Source organism: Notolepis coatsorum, assembly GCF_963971535.1.
Source record: "Notolepis coatsorum genome assembly, chromosome: 1".
In the NCBI taxonomy this organism is placed as follows: Eukaryota; Metazoa; Chordata; class Actinopteri; order Aulopiformes; family Paralepididae; genus Notolepis; species Notolepis coatsorum.
Genome location: NC_140165.1, coordinates 241,367,028 through 241,387,027, shown reverse-complemented (window position 1 = coordinate 241,387,027; position 20,000 = coordinate 241,367,028). Strand labels below are relative to the sequence as shown.

General features: G+C 46.2%; 1 protein-coding gene across 1 annotated transcript in view; it reads right to left on the bottom strand.

Moving 5' to 3' along the window:
• Positions 1-20,000, bottom strand: part of LOC311224464 (unconventional myosin-XVIIIa-like) — a 283,821-nt gene that overhangs the window by 105,948 nt on the left and 157,873 nt on the right. Inside the window, 4 exon segments of the mRNA XM_084309468.1 lie at positions 1,635-1,763; positions 8,018-8,083; positions 17,024-17,133; positions 19,275-19,482. Of these exon segments, the coding sequence (XP_084165594.1) occupies positions 1,635-1,763; positions 8,018-8,083; positions 17,024-17,133; positions 19,275-19,482 (513 nt within the window).

Below are 20,000 nucleotides of genomic sequence, written 5' to 3'. Positions count from 1 at the left end.
TAAGATTTCCTCTTGATACAACTCCATGATCAGCGATCATAATTACACACCCCCCTCCTCCTCCTCTTTCAACCCGCTATAGCACAATGTATCCACTTCAGATTGGATAAGCTGGGGCTGAACGCCATGTGTGTTCAAGGCCAACCTATGACCTTTGTCACATGACATTCCCCCTCTCTCTCTACTGTATAACCTCACCGTAACCACCCTTACTGTATGCCAGGTATGCCTGTATGTAGTAAGTATGTGTATGTATAGTAGGGCTGACCCCTATTAGTCGAATAGTTGACTAATCGATCGAAAGGAGCCGTAGTCGACTGCCAACCTCTTAGTCGAATAAAAAAATAAAAATAAAAAATGTATATCTTTCTATTTTTTATCATTCTTTCCAAAAGAAAGAGGCCTACAAGCGTGGCTAACGGTAATGGCACGCATACCAGAGGCTAACTGCCTAAGAAAACAGGCACAGAGGCACTGAAAGAGGATTTCACCCATCTAATGAACACACTAGACTAGACAAATATCAAGATGCATCCATCAGTGGACCAATTGCAAGGACAAGAAGCCTTCAGTCGACTCCTTCAGACATTAAGCACCCCACAGCCCAAATGGAATGATACAAAAAATTATAATAAATACAAATATTATACTTAAAAAAAAAAAAAAATGTATAGTCGACTAATAGTCGACTATCTGCTAATTTCGGCCAATCATAGTCGACTATCCAAATCCTTAGTCGGGGGACAGCCCTAATGTATAGTATATAGTATAATAGTATATATATATATATATATGTGTGTGTGTGTGTGTGTGTGTGTGTGTGTGTGTGTGTGTGTGTGTGTAGTATATTTTCTATTATGCGTCATGCTGTGCTATTGTCATTGTACCCGGGGCGTCTGTCGTACTATGGAACTTGGTAAGCTGGTAATCTGTATTCACACTATCGTCACCAAGACACATTCACCCGTATTGTGTGAATTCATTCATTGCACGGCATCTGTCAAACAATGCACTCCTGTAATGATGCAGAAATCATCTTCAACGAGGAAACAGGCTGAATAGGTTGACTGTTCCCCCCTCCCTCCTGTGCGCTGCACCCTAACCAGGCTATTATGAGCAGGTGATCCACCGAGTCCTCATTACCAACCTGCTGCTTCTGCCCTGGAAGTGTGTTTGGCTCTGTCCTCGTTCCAAATGATCCAATATGCCACTTAGCGCATATTTAAAAATCATGTTGAAATTAAAAACAGGGTTTGATAAGCTGCCTCCTGGCGTGTGTGTGTGTGTGTCTCTCTCTCACCTTCCTCTTCTTGAAGGCCTGTCTGACCAGGTGTGTGTGTGTGTGTGTGTGTGTGTGTGTGTGTGTCTCTCTCTCACCTTCCTCTTCTTGAAGGCCTGTCTGACCAGGGTGTGTGTGTGTGTGTGTGTGTGTGTGTGTGTGTGTGTGTGTGTGTGTGTGTGTGTGTGTGTGTGTGTGTGTGTGTGTGTGTGTGTGTGTGTGTCTCCCTCACCTTCCTCTTCTTGAAGGCCTGCCTGGCCAGGTGTGTGTGTGTGTGTGTGTGTGTGTGTGTGTGTGTGTGTGTGTGTGTGTGTGTGTGTGTGTGTGTGTGTGTGTGTGTGTGTGTCTCCCTCACCTTCCTCTTCTTGAAGGCCTGTCTGGCCAGGTAGCCCCGGCAGGCGGCCTGGAACATGGTGATGTTCCTCCTGTTCTGGACGTCCCGCTGCTCCTCCAGTTTGGCCAGAGTCCCTGCTCTGAAGAACACCTGGAACACCAGGGGGGGGGGGGGGGGGGGGGTTTGAGTGACTTAATTGATTGAGAGTGAAAGACTGCAGATGTGTATTCAACAGATGTGGCTCTTTCATGTATTAAGACACAAACCGACACAAAAAGCGACCGGCAACCAATCACAGTTCAGTTATCGGGATGCGTCGCCGTAACTTGATTGACACACTTGGCACGTACATCACTGTCTGTACTGTACATCACTGTCTGTACTGTACATCACTGCACTGTCTGTACTGTAAATCACTGTCTGTACTGTACATCACTGTCTGTACTGTACATCACTGCACTGTCTGTACTGTAAATCACTGTATGTACTGTACATCACTGTCTGTACTGTACATCACTGCACTGTCTGTACTGTAAATCACTGTCTGTACTGTACATCACTGTCTGTACTGTACATCACTGCACTGTCTGTACTGTACATCACTGTCTGTACTGTACATCACTGCACTGTCTGTACTGTAAATCACTGTCTGTACTGTACATCACTGTATGTACTGTAAATCACTGTACATCACTGTCTGTACTGTACATCACTGCACTGTCTGTACTGTAAATCACTGCCTGTACTGTACATCACTGTATGTACTGTAAATCACTGTATATACTGTACATCACTGTCTGTGCTGTACATCACTGTATGTACTGTACATCACTGTCTGTACTGTAAATCACTGTCTATACTGTACATCACTGTCTGTACTGTATACCACTGTCTATACTGTACATCCTGTGCTGAGCTGCAGGGGTTCCCAGAACCCTCTGGGGGAGAAGCCTCACATCGCCGCCACGTTTCACCGCCGCACTGGAGGCGTTTAATCGAGTCGGATTAGAGCTTTACAGTCATTTGCATTTCCAGGGTGGAGGGCAGAGCCGGCGGGGCCTCCCTCGCAGACGTGCGCTCCTCAGGCGAGCGCTCGGCGCACCCTCCGAACACGCTCTTAATTGCATTAGCATGCTATTGGTGTCAGCGCGTGGAGCCGGGCTTAACTTCGCCTGGTGTCGAGTGGCGACGCCGGCTCTTCGGCAAACTCCATTTCCTGAAAGTCGTTTTTAATATCGAGACGTCCATTGTGTTTTGTTTTTTACTGGCTTCTCCTCCTTCACCTCCCTCCAAGACGCCATGGAGTGGCATGGGAGGAGGATGACGAGGGGGGGGTGTTGTTGTCATGCCCACGGTTGCGTCGCAGGACTCGACACTCATCCGACGGCCTGGAGTCCTTTTCAACAAGCTATTGTTGTCAGTTAGGGAGATTGGATATACAGACCCTCATCTGCACCTTTGATTGCACTGTTTACTTGCACATTATATTGTTAATTATATTGTTTACACTGCTTATTTTTATCTTACCTTTATTTATGTCTTCTACTGTTACCCTGCCCATACCAGTACCTCCCCTCCCATTTTCTCTGGCCCGTGGCTTAAACTAGTTTCATGTAAATGTTAGGAAAAAAATCTTAAACTCGTCACATGGTTCCTTGCAGTGGGCGCAGTCGTTAATAATGATCTTTGTGGAACACAGTGGACTGTATATATATCGTTATATGCATTAAACAAAGCCTCGATGCAAAGAATTTGATACAATCATCTGTGTGAAACACAGTACACTGTATATAGTTATATGGATTATACATTGAAGCCTGGATGCAAATAATTCAATGTTTTTTTTAGTAATCGAGTTCCTCTGGGAATAGTTTCAGCCCTACTGCAACAAACTGATTTCACGGGACTATCACATTCTTACGATGACAGTAGAAGAAGACTAATTCATTCAAAACAGAACTTCCATGATTACCATGCCAACAAAAAAAACCCAAAGTCCCATTTCATTGAGCAGATGGTCCGGTAAGCCCGGTGCGAGCGACCGGTCCGTGTCTCGTTCCGTCTGCGCGCTGGAGATCAGTCGGCCTGACCAGCACTTTGACACGAGGCCGCCATGGGGATGAGGAGACGCTTTCCAGCCGCGCTGCTCTCTTGCCAACCTTGTGATGCAACCAGTCAGCAACAGCAACGAGGCGTGTCGCTGGCGTGGGGAGGAGGGGGCTGGTGTGGGGGGGTGCTGGCCTCCTCCTGAATACCAATGAGACAGAGCATGGGCCTAACTGCACCTCTTTTGTCTCCGATAGGAACTCGGAGACGTCCCTGTGTGGACATCCTGGGGCGTAGGGTCCGTTTGGACACCTTGGACGCCACGGGCAGCGGTGGGAGGGGGAGGAGGAGGACATGTCTGTGGCAGAGATGGGAGGGGGAGGAGGAGGACATGTCTGTGCACCTTGGACCAGAGGTGGGAGGAGGAGGACATGTCTGTGCACCTTGGACCAGAGGTGGGAGGGGGAGGAGGACATGTCTGTGCACCTTGGACCAGAGGTGGGAGGGGGAGGAGGAGGACATGTCTGTGGCAGAGATGGGAGGAGGAGGAGGAGGACATGTCTGTGCACCTTGGACCAGAGGTGGGAGGGGGAGAGGAGAGGACATGTCTGTGGCAGAGATGGGAGGAGGAGGAGGAGGACATGTCTGTGCACCTTGGACCAGAGGTGGGAGGGGTGAGGACATGTCTGTGCACCTTGGACCAGAGGTGGGAGGGGGAGGAGGAGGACATGTCTGTGCACCTTGGACCAGAGGTGGGAGGGGGAGGACATGTCTGTGGCAGAGATGGGAGGGAGAGGAGGAGGACATGTCTGTGCACCTTGGACCAGAGGTGGGAGGGGGAGGACATGTCTGTGGCAGAGATGGGAGGGAGAGGAGGAGGACATGTCTGTGCACCTTGGACCAGAGGTGGGAGGGGGGAGGAGGACATGTCTGTGCACCTTGGACCAGAGGTGGGAGGGGGGAGGAGGAGGACATGTCTGTGCACCTTGGACCAGAGGTGGGAGGGGGGAGGAGGACATGTCTGTGCACCTTGGACCAGAGGTGGGAGGGGGAGGAGGACATGTCTGTGCACCTTGGACCAGAGGTGGGAGGGGGAGGAGGACATGTCTGTGGCAGCGGTGGGAGGGGGACCCTCCACAGTAAGGAGCAGAGGGAAAGCATGACTCTTAATAACCACCAAGAAACTGCACAGACTACAACGTATGACGTATATATCATGCCAGTTAGGGCATCTTGTGTTTATACGGTTTACTTTTACTCTCAGTATATATTCAGATTCAAATTCTTTATTGAATAAAAACGTATAATATAACCGATAGAGCATCCAGAACCTCATCTGCACCTTTGTTTACACTTCATTTTTGAACTCACAGTTCATATTTTTATATTCAGATAAAATTGTATTGCCTATATTTATGTCTTTCTACTATTACCCTGCCCCATACCTGGACCTCCCCTCCCCCATGCTGCTATGATGCCCGAATTTCCCCAAGGGGATCAATAAAGTCATATCTCATCTTATATTACGTCAATTCAACCATATAGTGTAGAAAAAAGCCGATGACACTCGTCGTGTTCCTGGACGCGTGTAGTCTTTTACCAACGCACTTGCAGTTTTCCGCGATCTGATTGGCCACTGACGCTTCTCTCAGCGCCAGTCGCGTGACGCCTAGTTCTATCACTGGTTAAGCTTGGCGACTCTTTCGAAGTTGGTTAAGGTTAGAGTTTGTCTTAGAGCAGGGCGATAGACCACCAGCCCTGATTCCAAACTCTAACCTTAACCAACTTCGAAAGAGTCGCCTAAGCTTAACCAGTGATAGAACTAGGCGTTAGCTAGCAGGCTGTTAGAGGCATAACTAGGCATAATGCGATTGGCGCTGAGAGAAACGTCAGTGGCCAATCAGATCGCGGAACCCAAACGCGGAACTGCAAGTGCGTTGGTAAAAGACTACACGCTTCCTGGACGTCATCCTGCAGCCAGATCTAATAATGTCTGGATAGGGAATAGCCATTAAAGCCACTCCCATCATATTATATATATAGTAGCAGTTTTAAAAACAAGCACCCAATAACAATATTTTGTATATTATTATGTCTAAAAGGGAAGAAACACAGAGCCAAACGATTACTTCATAAATAAAAGATACTTATGTTTTAATGGCTTTAATGTTTTAAAGTACAGAATAATGAGGCTAAAATGTGTTTCACTGAATATATTAAAACTGCACATTCTGCACAAATATGTTAAGTGTATTGCTTGATAATTGGGTGTATAATGTGTGTGTTGGCCCTGGTCCTCACTGCCAATGACAACACTGGGCATCAGAAATACAGACACAGGGTATCTGCAGGTTTCCACAAGTAACATTTTTAAGACTTTTTAAGACCGTTTTAATACCACTTAGAGCTACATGTAATACCAATTTCACGACCATACTAGCAAAAAAACAACATAGCGACACTGAACTGGCGGCTGCACTTGCGCGTCAATTTAAATTCTCACCCGTTCCATACAAGCTCTCGCCAGACGCACCGAGCTCCCGGTAGCCCCGCAAAAAAGAACGACTTGAATACAAAAAACATTTAGTATTTAGTGTATACTTTCTAATACCTTTTAAGGCCTTAATTGAGAATGATTAATTTAATCCTTTTCAAGACAGGACAAAGACTTTTAACACTACACCATATTTAATCTATTTATTACAAAATAGTTGCACTACACCCATAACCTCATTTTAGCATTTAGCATTTTTAAAATGCATTTTTTTTGTACTTTAGTTTGTATATTATTTTGTATAGTGTTTTGTTTGGCCTTTATTCTTCTGTATGAAGCACATTCTCAGGAGGCTCATACAGAACCAAGCATTTCACTGTAATACACATGTACTTTATCCGTGACAACAAAACTTGAACCTTCTGAATTTGACCTTCATTAAAGCGTCTACACATTTCGGCGGGGGGGGGGGGGGGGGAGTATACGCCAGATAGCTCAACCGACACAAGACACACGTAACCGTGTTCAAATATCGCCCCCCCCACACGCAGACTAATCCCGGAGAAAACTTTAAGAACACGGGTCGCCCGAGGCGCTCTGTGTTCTCCATGCCAGGGACATTCAGAGAACTAATTAGCAGCTCATCAGCCCGTTCTTGTGATTCGACCGTTTTTCCATCTGAACGGGCCTGAATCTCTGCCGTGGCGGGCCTGAATCTCTGCCGTGGCTGATTGGTGTTTGTCGGGGGTTATCTGCACGTGCCAAGGAATAAAAGGACAAACAAAAAGAGTGATTTGGGAAGGTGGGGTGGGGGGTGGGGTGGCGCGACAAAATCAATCACAGAGACAGTGGCGGGGGTGAGAAATAGGAGAGAATTACTGTATCGCCGCAAAGGAATGAAACACTTCCACCCGCCCCACATACAACACAACACCACGATGTCTACTGTGAGCCACAGCGTCTCCTAGGGGGGGGGGGGGGGGGGGGGGGGGGCGCTGCTTTCTAATTGTCTGTTTTTCCAGAGAAAGGTGTCGCTGGGTTGATGAAAATACAGAGCTGGCAGGGACAGGCAGGTCTGAGTTTAATACAGAGAGGAACAGGCCACGGTCTGAGTTTAATAGGTGTTTCCCTGCCTTGTTTTCATCATGGAGGGAACAGAGTGAGGCAGAAAGCACAGCAGAGACTAGAGGTAAGAGGACTGTAAAGACTAGTGTGTGCGTATGGGCGGCTAGGTGGTGTAGTGGGCAAGGCACTCGCCACCAGTGTGGAGACGCTAGGATTCGCGTGTTCGAATCCAGCTCTCCACATTGTTTTTCAGTTTGGCTGGTCGTCCGCAGTAATACACATTGGCCGTATTACGGGGAGGGAAAACTGAAGGGTGGGGATCGAACGTTGTGAACAAGCGACTCCTACAAGTCGGTTGGTGCGCCTGCGCAGTAGAATCAGGAAGTGTCGGGGGGCAGCTGTGAGCCTCCCACGCGTTACTCCTCGACACTGAGAGATCGAGCTGCGCATGGTGAAAAGATGCGACTGCTGTTACCTTCAAGTACCGGAGGGGACTTGTGCTATGTATGACTTAGTCCACATTGCAGCCGGCTTGTGGGAGGCAAGAAACAGCGTTTCGTGACAGGGGAGGGTTTGAATTGGATGATACGAAATTGGGATGGAGAAAATATGGAAAAATGGGAGAAAAAGTGGATCAAAAACAAAAAGACTAGTGTGTTCGTGTGTGTGTGTGTGTGTGTGTGTGTAGTGTGTGTGTGTGTGTGTGTGTGTGTGTGTGTGTGTGTGTGGTATGCAGTGTTCACCCTGCTCAGCCACATGTGGTAGTTGTGTATATGTGTGTATAGTGTGTAGCTCTCACCCTGCTCAGCCCCATGTGGTAGCTGCTCTTGTCCAGCTCCAAAGACTCCAGCAGCTCCTCCACCGCCTGGAACAAAACAAACCAACGCGTCAATTGACAGATCAACAAATGCTGACATGGTTCCATGGCAACAACATCCACTACCAAGATCAGCTAACACACACACACACACACACACACACACACACACACACACACACACCCCCCCCCCCCCCCCCCCCCCCCCCCCATGGCTCCCCTCCCTTAAGGGACTAGAGGAGCTAAGACAAGTCATACAGTAGATATCTCTCTCTCTCTCTCTCTCTCTCTCTCCATCTCTCCCTCTCTCCCTCTCTAAAAGTCATCATTTCAGAAAGCCGCTTCTGTCCGTTTAATCTGGCATGTCGACGCAACCCCCAGACTATGTACGGTTCTTCCGCTTCAGAGGGAATTTTGCTTTAAAAATAAATGAATAAATAAATAAAAGTTCACTCTTTGAGGATGAATTATTTTTGCATATTTTTAATATGAGCTTCAATGTGTTTATTTATACTTTGAACATTTTTCATAAATGTATTTATACTTTGAAAAGGCTTCATATATGCATCTATATTTTGAAAAGGCTTCATATATGCATCTATATTTTGAAAAGGTTTCATATATATATATCTATATTTTCAAAAGGCTTCATATACGCATCTATATTTTGAAGGCTTCATGTTTGCATCTATATTTTGAAGGCTTCATGTTTGCATCTATATTTTGAAGGCTTCATGTTTGCATCTATATTTTCAAAAGGCTTCATAATATCTATATTTAAAAAAAAAGGCTTCATGTTTGCATCTATATTTTGAAGGCTTCATGTTTGCATCTATATTTTGAAGGCTTCATGTTTGCATCTATATTTTCAAAAGGCTTCATAATATCTATATTTAAAAAAAGGCTTCATGTTTGCATCTATATTTTCAAAGGGCTTCATGTTTGCATCTATATTTTGAAGGCTTCATGTTTGCATCTATATTTTGAAGGCTTCATGTTTGCATCTATATTTTGAAGGCTTCATGTATGCATCTATATTTTGAAGGCTTCATGTATGCATCTATATTTTGAAGGCTTCATGTTTGCATCTATATTTTGAAGGCTTCATGTTTGCATCTATATTTTGAAGGCTTCATGTTTGCATCTATATTTGAAGGCTTCATGTTTGCATCTATATTTTGAAGGCTTCATGTATGCATCTATATTTTCAAAGGGCTTCATGTATGCATCTATATTTTGAAGGCTTCATGTTTGCATCTATATTTTGAAGGCTTCATGTTTGCATCTATATTTTGAAGGCTTCATGTATGCATCTATATTTTGAAGGCTTCATGTTTGCATCTATATTTTGAAGGCTTCATGTTTGCATCTATATTTTGAAGGCTTCATGTTTGCATCTATATTTTCAAAGGGCTTCATGTATGCATCTATATTTTCAAAGGGCTTCATGTATGCATCTATATTTTCAAAGGGCTTCATGTATGCATCTATATTTTCAAAGGGCTTCATGTATGCATCTCTATTTTCAAAGGGCTTCATGTATGTCTTGGTGTGTTCCTGTGGAAACAGCAGGTGGAGGGCTCAGGCTGAGCTCGCTGGCGGAGGCTGCAGGCGTTACAGGAAGCCTCGTCTTTGTTGTTAAGAGGAGCTGACAGGACCTGGCTGTCTGAGAGACAGAGGGTTTTGTTTGGTGTAACGAGAAAAAAGGGACCATTTCACCGACTCGGTAAACAAACATTCTCTCTCCTTCCCCTCTCTCTCCCTCTCTCTCTCTCCCTCTCTCTCCTTCCCCTCTCTATCCTTCCCCTCTCTCTCTCTCACACACACACACAAACACTCACTCTCCTTCTCACCCTCCAAGAATACAGATTCGACCCCTATTCTTCCTCTCGACTATAGCGTCTCTCCCTTTTCTCCATCTGTATCTCAATCGTTGCCTCTACCTCGCTGACCTCCCCTGCCTTCCGGCCTCCTCCTCCCCTCCCCGGAGAACGGAGTGGCCATTAGTTGTCTCTGAGTGGGCTATTCTCTCTAAGCACGTCTCCGAGGACCTCCTCCTGAATTATAGTGGCTTTAAAGCGTCGATACGTTTCAGGTGTGAGGGAAGAGAGAGGAGAGCCGCTCCATTGATCTACTTAACTGATCTACTTCTACCTCCTCTGGGCGATAATAGCTTTTCATTTGAATTAACGGAGCTGTTCGGACGGTGCAGTCAGAACACATGTGCTCCAGGGGGGCACCGGCTGGACTAACTCTGTCTGTGTTCATTAACACCGGCGTGTGGTCGAGTTGAGTTAGTTGCCATATTTTCACGATCGATACGATACGAGTGACGGAGCACCTGATCGTGTGAATCGGCAGAAGCCGGTATGGGAACGCAGGTACTTCTCGATTTTTTTATGCTGACTGGTATTGGCCTAGTTTGTCAATTGTTTTCAAAAATGTATTTATTGAAAGGTTCGTCTTCTAGGGGGGAAATAAGACCTTTTCTAACTTTCATATCATACCGTTTAGTCAAGGTTTACAAATGTTACTGAGGAAGGTTCCACAGCAAATGCATTAAAGACTGCCACTGGGAGACAAGATGTATTAAAGACTGCCACTGGGAGACAGATGCATTAAAGACTGCCACTGGGAGATAGATGCATTAAAGACTGCCACTGGGAGACAGATGTATTAAAGACTGCCACTGGGAGATAGATGCATTAAAGACTGCCACTGGGAGATAGATGCATTAAAGACTGCCACTGGGAGATAGATGCATTAAAGACTGCCACTGGGAGATAGATGCATTAAAGACTGCCACTGGGAGATAGATGCATTAAAGACTGCCACTGGGAGACAGATGTATTAAAGACTGCCACTGGGAGACAGATGTATTAAAGACTGCCACTGGGAGACAGATGTATTAAAGACTGCCACTGGGAGACAGATGTATTAAAGACTGCCACTGGGAGACAGATGTATTAAAGACGACCACTGGGAGACAGATGTATTAAAGACGACCACTGGGAGATAGATGTATTAAAGACTGCCACTGGGATACAGATGTATTAAAGACTGCCACTGGGAGACAAGATGTATTAAAGACTGCCACTGGGAGACAGATGTATTAAAGACTGCCACTGGGAGATAGATGTATTAAAGACTGCCACTGGGAGACAGATGTATTAAAGACTGCCACTGGGAGATAGATGTATTAAAGACTGCCACTGGGAGACAGATGTATTAAAGACTGCCACTGGGAGATAGATGTATTAAAGACTGCCACTGGGAGATAGATGTATTAAAGACTGCCACTGGGAGATAGATGTATTAAAGACTGCCACTGGGAGATAGATGTATTAAAGACTGCCACTGGGAGACAGATGTATTAAAGACTGCCACTGGGAGACAGATGTATTAAAGACTGCCACTGGGAGACAGATGTATTAAAGACTGCCACTGGGAGATAGATGTATTAAAGACTGCCACTGGGAGATAGATGTATTAAAGACTGCCACTGGGAGACAGATGTATTAAAGACGACCACTGGGAGACAGATGTATTAAAGACTGCCACTGGGAGATAGATGTATTAAAGACTGCCACTGGGAGACAGATGTATTAAAGACGACCACTGGGAGACAGATGTATTAAAGACTGCCACTGGGAGACAGATGCATTAAAGACTGCCACTGGGAGACAGATGTATTAAAGACTGCCACTGGGAGATAGATGTATTAAAGACTGCCACTGGGAGACAGATGTATTAAAGACTGCCACTGGGAGATAGATGTATTAAAGACGACCACTGGGAGATAGATGTATTAAAGACTGCCACTGGGAGATAGATGTATTAAAGACGACCACTGGGAGATAGATGTATTAAAGACTGCAACTGGGAGATAGATGTATTAAAGACGACCACTGGGAGATAGATGTATTAAAGACTGCAACTGGGAGACAGATGTATTAAAGACTGCCACTGGGAGACAGATGTATTAAAGACGACCACTGGGAGATAGATGCATTAAAGACTGCCACTGGGAGACAGATGTATTAAAGACTGCCACTGGGAGAAAGATGTATTAAAGACTGCCACTGGGAGACAGATGCATTAAAGACTGCCACTGGGGGACAGATGTATTAAAGACTGCCACTGGGAGACAGATGTATTAAAGACTGCCACTGGGAGACAGATGTATTAAAGACTGCCACTGGGAGACAGATGTATTAAAGACTGCCACTGGGAGACAGATGTATTAAAGACTGCCACTGGGAGATAGATGTATTAAAGACTGCCACTGGGAGACAGATGTATTAAAGACTGCCACTGGGAGATAGATGTATTAAAGACTGCCACTGGGAGACAGATGTATTAAAGACTGCCACTGGGAGATAGATGTATTAAAGACTGCCACTGGGAGACAGATGTATTCAAAGTCAAAGTCAAAGATTTTTATTGCCATGTATGGACGAATCTACATTGGAATACGGTTACATGAGCAAACACTGTGTAAACAGTACAGGAAAAATATGTAAAAACACAGACAGTATAAAAAGGACAAATGCTAAAATTGATATCGAACAACCCCTAAAAGTGCATATCATAGTTAAAACAGCGCTTCCACAAACCTGACTAATAACACTAATAAAAACACAGAAACAAAATAGGATAAAATACAAAACTAGCCTTTGGAGTCATTCAGGCTCCGCACAGCACTGGGGAAAAAGCTCTTTGTAAACCGAGAGGTAGAGCATGTGATAGAGCGGTAACGTCTGCCCGAGGGGAGGAGGACAAAGAGGCCTGCGGCTGGGTGACCAGAGGGGTCGTTGATAATGCCAGAGGCACGGGAAAGCAGCCTGGCACCATAGATCTCTTCTAGAGCTGGCAGGCTAGACCCGATTGTCTTGCGTGCGAGACACACAATTCTGTTCAGAGATTTCTTCTCCTGGTCTGTGATGTTACCAAACCATATAGTGCAGGAGGAAGTAAGGACGCTCTCGATCACACAGGGATAGAAGTTGTGTAGAATCACCCTGTTATTTGTGAACTCTTTCAGTTTCCTGAGAAAGAAAAGACGTTGCTGGGACTTTTTAACAATGGTTCTGGTATTGGAGTGCCAGCTCAGGTCATTTGAAATAGTGACCAGAGAAATTTTAACTGCTCACCATCTCCACCTCTGAGCCATTTATGGTAATGGGGAGATGGGATACCTTGCTATGTCTAAAATCGATGACTAGCTCCTTCGTTTTGGAAGCATTCAGGGTGAGGGTATTGGTCTCACTCACTCACTATTAAAGACTACCACTGGGAGACAAATGCATTAAAGACTCCCACTGGGAGACAAATCCATTAAAGACTACCACTGGGAGACAGATGACATTGTAAGAAGCAGGGTTGTCAAAATAAGGTTCTCATTGAAAGGATCTCTAGTAAAATTTGAGAAAACGTCATCAGACCCTATATATCAGCCAGAGAGACCCTGACACTGAGCCTGAGCACCCCTTCCTTCTTATTTGTATTTATTTGGTTTTGATTGGGGGGTGAGTGGGTGGGGGATCCTGGGATGGGAGGATGTTTGAGCTGAGGGCGTTTGTGAAGAGTGTGGAATGCGGAAAGTGGGAACGCGCAGGACGTTAGTTGAACTCCTTCCCTTTGCCCTGCTGACACTACTGATACAACTTATACCGTGTACACTGTACTCAAACAAATAACTTATTTGGAACTTTTGTTTGCTATTTTATTGACATTTTTGTTTGAAATCCTGGCGAAAGCCTTGCATCAGATTGTCCGCCACCAGGTCAGCTGCTCAGGAGAGCTACTAATGTGCTAAACTGTAAACCTGCCACTCTAATGTTTGTGCGACTGTAATAATAATAATAATTTCTCAATTAGCGCTCAATTAGCGCTTTCAGGAAACCCAAGGTCGCTTCACAATCAAGAGGGCTAGGGAAAGGGGGCAATATGGGAACAAGGGATGAGGGGCAAGTAGAGGGATAATGAACCTAATCTAATCTAAACTAACTAATGGGGAAAAGCCTTGGTGAAAAGGTGTGTTTTGAGAGCAGTTTTGAAGGTGTCCAGGGTTGGGGCATTGCGGATTTTGATGCACTTTAGACTATTCACTAAGAATGCTCAATGCACTTCAAACAGACGCCAATGCGCCACTTGAACTTGATGGGACGATGGAAATAAGTCTTGGACTTTTCGTTCTATCCCTGACAATATGCACATACATGGTTTTTTTTATTTTATTTATTTTATTATCTTTTTTCCCCCCTCCTTTTTTCCGATTTTTCTCCCATCCCCACTGTTAGTCGTTATGCCAATTCCCAACCCCCTTCCTGGTTGTTGCTGTTGGTCCGGGAGGCCAGAGACTATCACATGCTTTCCTCCGACACATGTGCAGCCAGCCTGGCAGCGCAGACTCTCACTGGGAGAGTGTAACGTGTGGAAGGTCACACTACCTCCCTCCAGATCCTTCCCTCGCTGTGCAGGCGCCCCGACCAAACTGTAGGAGTCGCTGTTTACAACAACCAGGACCCACCCACCAGCTTTCCCACCCCTAACACTGCCAATTGTGTTAGTATGAGCGACCAGCCAAGCTGGTAGCAACGCCGAGAGCTGGGCTCGAACCCAGCGTCTCCTGCGTTGGTGGCGAGTGCCTTGCCCACTACACCACCTAGCCGCCCTATGCACATACATGTTGATCTGTCAATTTTGTTATATGTTTTTTGTCAATAAATCAAATCAAATCAAATAAAAAAATCTAAAACTAACCCTGTTGTTATGTCTCCGTCCTCTCTGAAGACCAGAGCGTTTACTCTGCTCTTCCTCTCCACCTCACGCGAGGAGATCTGCAGACTCTGTGACCCCTAGACGTCCCCAGAAACATCAGACTGGCTGCCGCTGCAGTTTCTTAAAGCACTTTTTAAGACATCGTTTTATAGACGTGCATTTACTTAATTGCTGTGTTTCTTATTGTTGACTGTTTTAGTGACTGTTATTGACTACTTGTTTTTAATCATTCTGTCAGGAACTTTGTAACTGTGTTTTGAAAAGCGCTCTATAAACAAAAATTATTATTATTATTATTATTATTATTATTATTATTATTATTATTATTATTATTATTATTATTATTATTATTATTATTATTATTATTATTGTTTCAAGCAGAAAAACAAAGTGTCAATGTTTATGATGAATATCAGCCGACTTGCCAGTTCACTGAAAAGTCATGTAAATATTGTTGCTACTATTCAGTTCAATTTAGTGGATTAACCCTTTCACTGCCGCGCTACCAAACGGTTAACCATTTTCACTACGACAATACACAGAATGTTAACCCTTTCACTGCCACACGACAGCCGGTTAACCCTTTCACGACCGTCGGTTGTGTGATAGTAAAGTGTTAACCTTCTGTCGTGTGGCAGTGAAATGGTTAAAAACATCTACAGTCTTCCCTGCCTCCGACTCCAAGACCGCCAGCGTCAACTCCTAATGTTAAGCTCCCATAATCAGACAAGCCCACTGTTCCCATCAATCTGTTTACATTTAATTTATTCTGCTATCATGACCTCTGGCTTGCTTGTCTGCTCCTACACACACGCGCACACACACATACACACACGCGCACACACACATACACACACGCGCACACACACATACACACACGCACACACACACATACACACACGCACACACACACGCTGTGACGCTGGTCATCATGGAGCTGCTGTGTAGGATACTGAGTACCACAGTAAACTGTGACGCTGGTCATCATGGAGCTGCTGTGTAGGATACTGAGTACCACAGTAAACTGTGACGCTGGTCATCATGGAGCTGCTGTGTAGGATACTGAGTACCACAGTAAACTGTGACGCTGGTCATCATGGAGCTGCTGTGTAGGATACTGAGTACCACAGTAAACTGTGACGCTGGTCATCATGGAGCTGCTGTGTAGGATACTGAGTACCACAGTAAACTGTGACGCTGGTCATCATGGAGCTGCTGTGTAGGATACTGAGTACCACAGTAAAGCTGCTGTGTAGGATACTGAGTACCACAGTAAAGCTGCTGTGTAGGATACTGAGTACCACAGTAAAGCTGCTGTGTAGGATACTGAGTACCACAGTAAAGCTGCTGTGTAGGATACTGAGTACCACAGTAAAGCTGCTGTGTAGGATACTGAGTACCACAGTAAAGCTGCTGTGTAGGATACTGAGTACCACAGTAAACGGATCATACGCTCAGGGGATGCACCTAAAATGTCTTACCTCATGTACCAAATAGAACGAAAAGATAGAGAGAACGAGGACGAGGGGAGGGAGAGATATGGGGGGAGAGAGAGAGAGAAAGGGAGAGAGAGAGAGGGAGATAGAGGGGGGAAGGAGAGAGAGATATAGCGAGAGCGGAAGAGGGGAAGGAGAGAGAGGGGGAGGAGAGAGAGGAAGGAGCAAGAGAAAGAAAGAGAGGAAGAAGGAGAGATAGAAGAAGGGAGAGAGAGAGATAGATAGAGAGGACAGAAAGGGGGAGAAGGAGGGTGACAGATAATAATGGAGAGAGATAGAGAGAGAGAGAGAGAGAGAGAGAGAGAGAGAGAGAGAGAGAGAGAGAGAGAGAGAGAGAGAGAGGAAGGAGCAAGAGAAAGAAAGAGAGGAAGAAGGAGAGATAGAAGAAGGGAGAGAGAGAGATAGATAGAGAGGACAGATAGAGGGAGAAGGAGGGGGACATAGAGAAGAAGGGAGAGAGAGGCTCTTCACACTGCCCGTAATTAATCAGTACAGCGGCCGTATGCTGGCAGCCTGCGCAATCATAATTAATTACACACAAGAGCGCCTCTTGGAGGGGGGAACGACATGAGAGAGAGGTGGGGGGCAGCACTCGCACGGCTTGTTACGTGTGGAAGGTAGAGAGAGAGAGAGAGAGAGAGAGAGAGAGAGAGAGAGAGAGAGAGAGAGAGAGAGAGAGAGAGAGAGAGAGAGAGAGAGAGAGACTCACCCTCCTCTCGTCCGTGACGATGTAGTGGCGGCCATGCTTCTTGGTCAGGTGAGGCGCCAGCACGTCGAAGCGCCGACGGAATTCAGAGAACACCATGTGGTCGGGGTATCCTGGAGACGAGAGGGGGAGGAGAGGAGGAGAGGGGAGGAGATGAGGAGAGGAGAGGAGAGGAGGGGAGGAGAGGAGAGAAGAGAAGAGTAGAGTAGAGGAGGAGAGAATAGGAGAGGAGGAGAGGAAGAGAGGAGGAGAGAAGAGGAGGTGGGGAGAGGAGATGACAGGAGATGACAGGAGGAGAGGAGAGGAGAGGAGAGGAGAGGAGAGGAGAGGAGAGGAGAGGAGAGGAGAGGAGAGGAGAGGAGAGGAGAGGAGAGGAGAGGAGAGGAAGAGAGGAGAGGAGAGAAGAGGAGGAGGGGAGAGGACAGGAGGAGAGGAGAGAAGAGAAGAGTAGAGTAGAGGAGGAGAGAATAGGAGAGGAGGAGAGGAAGAGAGGAGAGAAGAGGAGGAGGGGAGAGGAGATGACAGGAGATGACATGAGGAGAGGAGAGGAGAGGAGAGGAGAGGAGAGGAGAGGAGAGGAGAGGAGAGGAGAGGAGAGAAGAGTAGAGTAGAGTAGAGGAGGAGAGAAGAGGAGAGGAGGAGAGCATAGGAGAGGAGAGGATAGGAGATGAGAGGAAAAGAGAGAAGAGGAGATGAGAGAAGAGTAGAGGAGGAGATGAGAGGAGAGGAGAGGGGGAGGAGGAGAGGAGAGAAGGAGAGATGAGAGAAGGAGAGAAGGAGAGAGGATAGGAGAGGAGAGGAGAGGAGAGGAGAGGAGAGGAGAGGAGAGGAGAGGAGAGGAGAGGAGAGGAGAGGAGAGGAGAGGAGAGGGGAGAATAAAGGCAAAAGGCCAAAGTTAGCTGAGCTCCTGTTTGTGTGTATTTGTGTGTGTGTATGTGTGGGGGTTCTGACAATATGTCAACGTCAGGGTGTATTTTCGGGAGAGAACGATGGGAGAAACTCACATCAAAAGGGGGGAAAAGAGCAAGAAGACACTTCAAAGTCAGGCTGGGTTTGACAGGCAGAAACGCAGCGCTAGAACTAGCAACCGTCAAGGTTACAGGCTCCTCCCTGGCTCTCACTAAAGCCTTTTGTTGTTTTGAAAAGGCGTCGAGGTACAGAGGAGCTCTAAGAACTCATGAAGAATTAAACAGAACGCTACGGGTAACCTTTCAGGAGCCCTTGGCAAGGAGAATAGAAGTTATTCAAATTCCTCATGCAAGGAAAATAAATGAAATATGATGGGAATTAATCATATTTATGGCATTTCACTTTTTAATCTAAGTGGTCAGCAAAAGCACACAGGTGGGTCTAAGAGCTTAATGATGCCCTGGGGTTGGTTTTGAATCAGTATTTATTTATTAAATTTTTTTTAGCGTTTATCGCTTTTTTCTACTGGGCAGTCCAGTAGAGAGAGAGAGAGAGAGAGAGAGAGAGAGAGAGAGAGAGAGAGAGAGAGAGAGAGAGAGGAGGAACGGGAGACAGAGTGGGGGGAAGACATTCGGCAAATAACGACGGGTTCGGGAATCGAACCCGGGTCGACCGTGCCGCGACTCAGCGCGTTATGTGGTTCGCCACTGGGGCGCCCGAATCAGTAGTTTTAAGGTCAATCTAGATATACTGGAGCAGGAAAATAACAAGAACACAGGGTGTGGGGGAAAATGGATACGGTGATATATTGCGATATTTTGCGTGCCGATATTATAGCAATACACCAACGCCAAGTATCGCTATCATTTTTTCTTTTTTTTGCTTGACAATCTTATTTATCCCAAATGATTGGATTGAGGTGAACAGCCTGACTGTTGTACATCTTGATTCCCTTTCTCCCCTCTCTACATATCGCTAGTATTTTATGATGTTTTTCTTTTTTTACTTCATTGTCTCTATCTCATTGGATGTGTGTGTTGGATTCATGCATACTGTTTTCTTTCTTTTTCAGTTTTTTTGTTTTGTTCTTGTTCTGTTTTTACTTCTGCTGGCGCCTCTTGCCAGGTCATTATTGTAAATGAGAAGCTGTTCTCAATTGATCTACCTGGTAAAATAAAGGTAAAATAAAAAACAGATGATAATATAATATTACAACCTCAAGCGTTAGGCAGAAGTGGATAGAAACTTCTGTGCTGAAGCGCAAGTGGTATTCCTACGAAACTACAGAACTAGTCATGAAAAAGCAGGAATATCATGAAGAAACAACAAGCAGACCTGAACCTACCTTGCCTGTAGATGCGCAGCGCGTCCAGCAGCTTGGAGCCGCGGAGCTGAGCCCTGAGGAGGCCCACGTCCAGCGTCATGAGGCCAGAGTCGGCGCTCTCTCCGTGGGCCACGCGGGGCTCGCCGCTGACCCCCACCGCCTCTACCGTGGGCAGCAGGCAGTGGATGAAGTGGACCCTGGAGCGACGCACCGTGTCCACCAGAGCATCCTGAACACAAGAGAGACGGGAGGGGAGTTAGGAGCCAGCGCTGCCTCTCTTGTTCCCCGGGTTACAGAAGAGAGACGGGAGGGGAGTTAGGAGCTTCCTCTCTTGTTCCCCGGGTTACAGAAGAGAGACGGGAGGGGAGTTAGGAGCTTCCTCTCTTGTTCCACAGGCTGGTTCCCATAAGGGAAGAAGTTCCAACAACATCCATGAATATTCAATTGATGCAGCAACGTGTGTCTACTGAGTATTGACTGAGTTTCTGTCAGTCAGTCAGTCAGTCAGTCAGTCAGTCAGTCAGTCAGTCAGTCAGCCTCCCTCCCTCCCTCCCTCCCTCCCTCCCTCCCTCCTTTCCTTTCCTTCCTTCCTCTCGTCCTCCCTCCCTCCCTCTTCATCCCTCCCTCCCTCCTCCCTCCCTCCCTCCCTCCCTCCCTCCCTGGTTTACACTGTCGCCTCACAGCACGGTGGTGTAGTGGTTAACACTGTCGCCTCACAGCTAGAAGGTCCTGGGTTCGATTCCCGCT